Genomic DNA, 9,160 nt, shown 5'->3' with positions numbered 1-9,160 from the left:
TGACAATTAACTACCCCACTATGAGCAGCACTGTTAGAGAGTTAAATGCGCTCATCCTTGACCTCAACAGCACGTTGAGGCAGCGCAGCAAGGTATAGTATTGATTGCAGCACATGGATGTTCGAGCGCTGTCATGAAAAGCTACATCAAGCGAGCAGCGCACGAGCTCGCGCTGCAGCGCGATTCGCACGAACGCTACTGCGAGCTCATAAGCAGTGCATCAGGTATTTATCAGTTGATAAAGGGACAGATGGCCGTTACTACAGTGCAGGCATAACTACTTGTCTAGCGGCATGCAGTCAGCAATGATTGCAGGAGGCCCGCCGTTTCGCCCATGTCGAAAGACCACTGCCGTCGCGGCGCCTACCATTGTGTGCTCGAGCAGGTCCATACGCATGTCTGCTTATGGCTGCTGTGAATTCATTTATAGCAAGTATTTCCTCGCGTTTGTGCGGCTGAATCTAGCGGCGTGCAAACCTTACCTGACGTTCAACTTCGTACGCGACTCGCTTCACTTCTGATTGACACCGCGCTAAAACTTCGCCGCTTATTTCTTGAGCGGCGTACACGTATTCGGCGTTGCATAAGTTATTGCCTTTACACAGCGTGCCACCCCTGAAAAAACCTTCGGCGCCCGATGTTCGCTGCAAGCCGTGGTACAACAATACCGAAAGTGACGGGTCGATATTGTAAAGTGCTTTCCGAAGCAGATGACCAAGCTTGGTACTACCCAGTTCAGGAAAGAGGGCGCTTTTTAGCACCATTTTCTCAGCGCCCCCTGGGCAATGCGAGAGCCCCATCGTGTGCGGTATCTTCTCGCATCGTGTGCGGGTCTTCTCGCGCTTTCGCCATACCCTCCTCTTTGGCTTTTTTCGTCGCGTTCTCTTCGCTATCACTGTCTTTCATTGGCACTCCGCGTTCGCTTTTTCGTCCTTCGCACTGCTGGTTGCCTAGGTAACGAGGACGCCGAGGGACGAACGATACCGACGCTCGACGCAGGAGCGGGCGCGAATTTAAGCTTAAGAAGAACTTGAATTTCTAGGAAAATTTGCGAAATATTTAACTTGAATATGTGATGTGTCCGGCTTCATTTGTGCCAAAATGTTATTACCAGTCTTCATGGTGGTGCCACTGAGCTTTTCCTACTTGGAAACCGCAACCTAGCATGTCGTGAGCTCACGAAGCAGTGGGAATTGCGAATATAGAATTTATTTGATGCCCACGTTTGGGCGTGCGGAAGGTGCGCTTCACCCCTTTTTGTGTTTTGTGCTGGAAAAAGAAATTTCCTCCATGTGTGAAAGCTGCAGGTTGCTCTAGTCCTCAAAGAGTGGAACACACCAGGCGTCTTCAACGTTGATACCATCGTTGTTTTTAATCACTGCCTGGCACAGCCCATTCGCCTGTAAGAAAAGAAGATGCAAGTGTAACAATCGTAATAAAGAGCAGACAGCGTGAAGAGAGAAAATAGCCGTGCTTGTTTAGTAAACTTACTGAAGCCACATCTGCAGTCACTCGGCTTTAGTGCAACTACGCCTTTAGCTTGGGACTAAGCTTTAGCAGGCGCGAGACATCGCACCATTAGTAGTATATATTGTCAGGATTGGGGGCTCAATCCCATGGTCCGTGGTCCTTTGCCAAGAATGGAGTACGGCATGAATTCGAAGGTAGCTGGCCCATGCCGTCGTCCAACTTATTTACGCTGAGATCGTTGATGAAGTGAAGAACTGTTTCTCATCGAGAACGAGGAAAAGGGTTTATTTACAGAAATTAAATCAGTCTAACATGACTGCTTGAGAAAAAGAGTAACAGTCCAACATGACTGCATGAGAGAAGTGACTCAGTCTAACATGACTGCTCAAGAGAAGTGTTCTCAGCATTCGCACAACCACAGTTTTTATACACTCGATCCGCCGGTCCTACGACGCGGCGACTGTTCGTTTACTCATCACCAACGCGCCGCTGCTCTGCAGACCAGTTTACGTACACAAAGGCAGCCGCGCTCTGATGTCCGACGACGACGTTGTCAGGGTGCCGTTCCGGGAACTATCGACGCCGATCGAGGGTCGCTCGTTGTTCCGTGCCACGCCAAAACGTGAGACGCACCAAAATACGTCGTCCCCACGGCAGTTTGTCCGTGCGTGTCAAATCAGCTCCGCGTTGGGGAACTCCGGAATCATTGTTCACGCACCGAACCAGTTCCGTCACAATGTCGAAGGGGCTGGAGGAAGGCGGCGGATTCCAGCGCAAAGGTCGCTTCTTTGAACGCCTCGCAGCTGCAGCGACGGAGAGGGAGAGGTGCGCGTCTTGCACCCCTTGTCGTAATCGGGTGGCAAGGTGGCAATCCTGCTCAGCGGCTCGCCATTCTTGACAATATAAACACAGCGGTGTTCCTAAGAATATTGCTTGTTCCTCACCTATTCTAACCGTTTTACAGCAGCCTGAAATATCGAATTGGGATGCTAAAGCAGCAATAAATGGTATATTATCGACCATGTTGAATCATGTTTAACCAGGAACATCTTCAATCACCAACTCGCCCAGCTTACCGTATGAATTCGGATATTTTCGAACTCAATTGAAACCAAAACAAAGCAAAGAACGCAGGCATGAGGATCAGTTAGTTTTAATTGCACTGCAAGTGCCAGAAAATCCCATTGATGCTAAGGAGGACGTCTATTTTTCTGTTCTTGCTGTAGACGCTGACGGTAAATTCTGGGCATTCGTTAGTTGTCAGACTTTACCCACGCATAGCCGTCACCAGGTGCTCGCATTGAGATTTATGTGAATCGATTGCAGAACAGATTCTAGCCTTTAAATGCGTAAGCTCACCAAAAGTAGATTCTACAGAAGAAATTGCACGTACAGAGTAGTCATTTGTTAAAGGCAGCACATGTGTGTGCTTCGCGTGGGAATTTTCTCCTCTGGCCGATGCAGAAGCACTTGGCTTCACCGCAAACGATGCATGGTTCGTGGCGCGACCAGACTTACCGACGCCTCTCCAGTGCGCTGGCATTGTTTCGGCTGGCTCATGTTGCTGGAGTGTCAGCAAAGTAAGGCTCTCATTGGCGTTAATCTTGGAAATGCACTCGCTTCAAGTAAGAACACCGATTACCGACAAACACACATTACACGAGAACGCGTATATCGAACAGTGCATGATGGGCAACTAAGTGTTTTCCATGAAATGTGATATATAAAAGGAAGTACATAATGAAACCATCAGAACAACACAGGTTCTTTCACCACATCACTTTACATGCGCATTCGCAATCAGGGAAATTTGCAACGATGAGAAAGGAACAGATGGTGCATTCGCAAACATTTCTACAGCCTAATTAAGTAATCACGACCGATCGAAAAACCACTCAGTCGTTTTTGTTTTTGGCAGTATGCTTTGCTTCTAAACGTCGCTTACAGTGCGTATAGCTACGTTTCCAGGATGGCATACATGCCGACATATGTTTCTGTGATTTGCCGTCTAAGCCTGCTTGTCTGTCTCGGTCATATGTGATATGCTTTGAAGATCGAAACTTGTTTATCCATCTTGGTACCTGCGGCATGTTTTTCTCTAGGGCATTCTCGAAATTATTAGGAACTAGCCCAATTTATTTTTCTGCTAGCACTCGTATGTTTCCTGTAAAAGTAAACCTTAAAGACACACGCACAAAGTGAATTTGTAGGACTAGCATCATTCCTGTAGCCGCATTCCAGCATCCTAGCTACATTCATACCTGACTGTAAAGTGGTGGACACTTATCCTCGGAATATGCAACCGAGCTATCGCACGTACTCTTGGCGGTGGTGAACTCCAATATGATTGTGAAACCATCGGTCCACTGCATGAAACAGAAAAAAAGAAACAAATGAGAAGCACTTCGTGAAGCCGGCGCCATTGTAGTGGCGTATGTCAAAGTATTCTCGAAATAGCTGGAGTGCTAGGAGAAAATATGAAAACCTGTAACAGGGAGCCAAGGCCCAGTCGGACTTACAGCCTTTTGCCTTGGATGCCACATTCGTTTGAAAGAAATGAACTTAAAATCAAATAAAAAATATTGTGGTAGAAGCAAATGGTACATAGCCAAGTTTACAGAAAGCAAAGGTACAACAGGTGCGCTAAACGAAGCTGTATGTCTCTTTCTCAGGTGCAAAAAGGTGCATATACCATAATGCTATTGTCGCATGTGCTGGATGTCCTAAAATTTTAAATGCATTAGAGATTGTCCGAACAAAGCCTCAGACGTTTTCAGCGGGTTCCCAGCTCCTCATGCCTTACAGACTAAAATTTTTATTTCTAGCTGCTGAAGAGCACCTCGTAAAGTGGTTTGTGTATTTTTTTGCGACTACTTTGTTAATGTACTAATTTCTAGATCATCATAAGCATACTGCACTTGTAAGAACGGACGAATTTTGCGCGCCGACGGGGAGGGGGGGGGGGGGGTCTGGTTGCGTGGTTGGGGCTGCAAATGATTTGTCCGAATCAGGCATTGTCAGGCGCGCTTTGAAGCTTAAATTAAGGGTGAAACCCTAAGAAGAAATGCAACATGGGAACACATACTTTAGTTTCCTAGCTCATAATGGCTTCGCGCCATTCGCTCTGTCGGAGATAAACCATGTACAGGGTGTGCCCAACTACCATGCACCAAGAGTCAAAAATATGCAAATGCCACGTAGCTGGACCGAACCATGGTAAGGTTCTTTTCCTTTGCTTGGAAATAATGAGATTTATTTGTGTTCCGCCTAAAAATAATTAGCGTTATAAATAATGAACATTTCGAATAGTATAATTAGGTGGCAAGTCTCAATAAGAAAATTGTAGAGAAACGTGAAAAGCTCGGAATACAGCTTTGTGTTACTGAATACGTGCCAACGTATTTGTGTTTTTCCGGGCCTGAAAGAACCCGCGAATACACGCAATATTGCCGTGCGATTGGCCGACCGATTCAGATTGCGCGTGGTCGTGGGATTTCTGCCTTGCTTGGGAAAACACCTTTGTGTGGCACGGGTTGAGCAACAGAAAGCTGTATCGGGAGTTTCTCATGTTGTTCCATAATTTTCTCACTGAAACTTGCCACTTATAATATACTGTGTGAGAAGTTGAATATATAATTGATTGTTAACTAAGAGATTAATTGGTTCATTAATTAACGCCGCTTCGAACGGCACCTGGGTTATATGGCAGACAAGATTGTCTGAATATAAAAGACGCGGATCCAAACTACGCCCACCGCTGGTCAAATTTTAAAATATTTTTTTTCGTCATTGAAAAGTGGCCTGCAACCAGTGACTTTAGAAAGGTCGATTGAATAACTGCGCATGGCCCAAGTTGGTACCGAAGTGGTTCATTTAACAGCTGCTGAATCCCTGTTTCGCATTCTCAGTGATGAAAGTTTTTTCCATTGGATTATTTTGAACCAGGTTTCCTCAGCACGACAGCCTGATGCTCTACGCATTAGGCCACGCACTATCCAGTGGTACAGTTCGGCGGGAAATACGTTAGGCGTGAACAAAAGAACATACCACAACCTGAGTCAAGTTTCCTAATGACGACAATCGCAGCAGCAATGTAGAACATGTTCATATAATGCCACGTCATATGTATCCTGAAGGCATACAGACCATGTAATGTATTATTTTACAATATTCGACGGTCTGGTTGAAATTTCTTACTTAATGTGCATTTAAAAAAAATGTCCCTTAAGGACCTCAGGGAGGCTGGCGCTGCGGTTAATACACATTGGCGTGGGGGGTAATAAAATACAGGAGTATTGGAATAATTATAAAATATGTTATATTTAAATCATCATTCTAATGTAAACAGCGTGGAATAACCAATAGCTGAACCGAATTTTGAAAGATTGCGTGTATTTTATTGCATGAATTGTAGCTAGTTAGTATGCAAGGCCTAGCGATTTTGAAGGAATTCTGTATATGCCAGTTATATTGGAATATGCGCCGTGATACTACACTGTTGTTCATCTTGCATTGTTAGGGAAACGTTGTTTTATACATTGAAGCACAAAATTAAGTGGAATACGAATGAATTACATCAGACTCTGCAAATTGTTACCTCGAAACTGGCGTAGTTCAGAGAATTCTTTTTAAGCCGATATGGCTTGCACATATCGGCTACGATTCTTGGACTGAAGTATGCGTCAGAAAATAATAACTTGGAAAATTAATCAGCGTTACTATACTATCTTGCACATTAATTTCTCGCAGAAGTAATGGCCGCCTCATCTATCTATCTATCTATCTATCTATCTATCTATCTATCTATCTATCTATCTATCTATCTATCTATCTATCTATCTATCTATCTATCTATCTATCTATCTATCTATCTATCTATCTATCTATCTATCTATCTATCTATCTATCTATCTATCTATCTATCTATCTATCTATCTATCTATCTATCTATCTATCTATCTATCTATCTATCTATCTATCTATCTATCTATCTATCTATCTATCTATCTATCTATCTATCTATCTATCTATCTATCTATCTATCTATCTATCTATCTATCTATCTATCTATCTATCTATCTATCTATCTATCTATCTATCTATCTATCTATCTATCTATCTATCTATCTATCTATCTATCTATCTATGTGTGCTGTCTAGAATGCTAATTGATATGTAACAAGTTATTTCATAATGCGCTACACGAATGTATTTATATGTTTTCGCCCAACACCGCTCAAGTGCAGTTGCGGAGAGAATGTTTGGGAGGCAGCTGGAGTAGAAACTTGCAGGCATATATGAAACGCACCTGAGCCCTGTCGTTCTCTTCTAGACTGGAATGTTGCAAACACGACGATAAGCGTAGTTTGCGAGTATGATCTTCAGCCACACGTGCGGCCGTTCGGCGAAAACAAGTCAAGAGATTTCAGTCGTGCGGTGTGCGTTTAAGGTTTAATCCCAGCTGCTGCACTCACACAGGTGTCTTCAAAGAGTACGAGATACAAGAGCCTCCTACTCGGCAAATGGGTGAAGTTCCCTATAATGCCTGTATGAATATATCTGGCGAGGTGGTGTTGATTTCCCTACTGCGTTACATTCATAGGTGCAACTCTGCGTGGAAACCACGGAAGAGGTTTGGTCGTCAAAGTGAATCACTCCGCGCCTTTCAGAGTAACCTCTAATGGTGATACATAGTCACCCGAGCGTTCGCGTGAGACTGGTGCAACGGGCTGCTAAAGAAGCACCAGAAAAGAAAAAAAAAACAGTGAAAAGCAAAATGCTTTATAACACTTTATTAACAGTCCTAAGGAACAGTTTGTTTTGCGTTAAGGGCTCAAACCTTGCACTTATTATTTTACCTCAATAAAGAACAGTTTCACATAACATCTCGAAAAAAAGCTGTAAACGGTTACTTGTTGCGAACGAAACTAGTTCTTCTAGTTCTTCTAGTCTACACAGCGTTGCAAGCTATGTGTGACACGGAGTATATTTAGGGCTCTGCAAAAAAAAAGCGCGACATTAGCAGTTGAAAAATGTATATAAAAACACTTTCTGATTACAAGAGCGTGCCATATTGTCTTCCTTATGTTTCCACGTTTGAATTTCGGGAGGAAAGGCAAGCTCCCCCAGTGGACCTCGTGTTTCTCTCTTCGATGTAAACTACTTTTGAATATAGCCTTAACATCGTCAGCGGCACCTGGGCCTGCGGTAGTACCATGGGACGTTTACTTAGAGCCCTTTAGTTAGCGATTATTTTGCTTCACTTTGCTTTCTTTTTAGACTGCAATATATGTTGGGCATCATTTCACATTTTCAGACCGCACTATCTTCGGGATCGATCTACGTTTTTCGGTCCGTAAACCACACCTTCGGTTCCTGTTGACGCGTGCTGTTTTAACCTGCATATACGGGTTTTGATTCGGCCTTTTTTGACTTATTACGTGTAATTACTTCTCCCTATTTAGCTCTACGCTAACTTCATGCGTTTCTTTCAGGCTTTATTTCGACGCCTTTCCGCTTCTCCTACATGCACTAGCGGCCTCAAATCATCAGATTCACGAGAAGAGTGTGTTTAGGTACCTATATCTCATGAGCCTAAAATTGACCTGAACTCGCCAAAGTAGAGCTTAGGCAGGATTTAGTATAGGTTTTTCAGCACGTTCTTATTTTAAATGCGCCATCAGCGTTGCATAATACGTGAAAAATTGTTCGGGCTCCACTCTTTTGCATTGGCGCCACGCACATAACGTCGGAGCGCAAGCCTCTCTGACCAACCACGAAAAGTTAAGTGCGGATGATGGTGCCGGCACGCTTGTCTTCGAAAATTATGCTAGAGCATTGGGTTATTTGCGAACACCAAGCTAAGCAGTAGCACTTACCTCAGTTGCTATACGAGTCAATCGAAGAAGAGTGTTAAGGTGCCCCTCTTCTGGCTGAATATGGGCGTTTGCTAGGGCCAGGTTGGCGTAGCGGCGGAACGTGCTCATAGTGAGCCAGCTCTGGGGTCCCAGGACGCAGCCGCCAGAGTCTTGTTCTTCTCCCATCGGTACGCATCCTTCGAAAAAGTCGATCATCTGGGACGCGACAAAGGCCGAGCTAAGCAGCACGAGCAAGGCGGACGTGAACATTTCGTATTGTCTCTGGTGTGCCCTTTCTCTAGCAGGAATATTTGTGGGAACGTGACGGTAAGCGCCAGAATGAATACCACAGTGGATCCAGACAGGAGGCGGCTTTGTACGGCTGTACTTAACAGTTGGCGACGAAGAACAGAATGCAGGTTTTACATATGACAGGATGAGGACGCTGATAACGCAGCGATTCGGGCCATGTGTTGCACTAACATGCCAGAGTGCACGCAGGTTGAAAAGTTGGCATGCGAGATGTCACGGCGAGTGCATGCTTAAAAATATAGAACCGGAGAGTGTGCTAGCTACAAGAGAAAAATATGTCCTAAGCTTTATCAAAGGGAACATGTGGGCGTGTGACAGGCATGTTAAGCTTTGTGGCAATGATAATGCGCGAAGTAACGTCAGGCCCAAATAGACAAAGCTATATCTAAAGAGAGACCTCCCACGCGAGGTCTTGTAACGGAGCAACCACGCGGGCGCCATAGCCCGCTGAGACAGGTCACATTGTTATCCATGTATTTTGAGGACGTCAGGAGTTCGGTAATCTACGTTCTTGTTTTCGT

At 44.6% G+C, this 9,160-nt stretch overlaps 1 protein-coding gene across 1 annotated transcript; it reads right to left on the bottom strand.

The window, feature by feature from the left end:
• Positions 1 to 1,191: 1,191 nt before the first annotated feature.
• Positions 1,192 to 8,694, bottom strand: LOC135900459 (uncharacterized). Its single transcript, XM_070521263.1, has 3 exons — positions 8,349 to 8,694; positions 3,732 to 3,836; positions 1,192 to 1,400 (listed from the first exon to the last, which is right to left on the bottom strand). Exons 1-3 carry the CDS (start codon positions 8,595 to 8,597, stop codon positions 1,314 to 1,316), a joined length of 441 nt encoding a protein of 146 aa, XP_070377364.1. The 5' UTR covers positions 8,598 to 8,694; the 3' UTR covers positions 1,192 to 1,313.
• Between the last annotated feature and the right edge of the window lie 466 nt (positions 8,695 to 9,160).

This window comes from Dermacentor albipictus, chromosome 7 (assembly GCF_038994185.2).
Source record: "Dermacentor albipictus isolate Rhodes 1998 colony chromosome 7, USDA_Dalb.pri_finalv2, whole genome shotgun sequence".
Lineage (NCBI taxonomy): Eukaryota > Metazoa > Arthropoda > Arachnida > Ixodida > Ixodidae > Dermacentor > Dermacentor albipictus.
The sequence above is the reverse complement of the archived record's forward strand: the minus strand, read 5'-3'. Positions and strand labels throughout refer to the sequence as shown.

Excerpts from the sequence above, each read along its gene's own strand:
- LOC135900459 (XM_070521263.1), bottom strand. The coding sequence starts at position 8,597 with ATGTTCACGTCCGCCTTGCTCGTGCTGCTTAGCTCGGCCTTTGTCGCG. Across the intron at positions 3,837-8,348 it reads TGACTCGTATAGCAACTGAG|TGGACCGATGGTTTCACAAT; the intron begins GTAAGTGCTACT and ends TGTTTCATGCAG. Across the intron at positions 1,401-3,731 it reads GTCCACCACTTTACAGTCAG|GCGAATGGGCTGTGCCAGGC; the intron begins GTATGAATGTAG and ends CTTTTCTTACAG.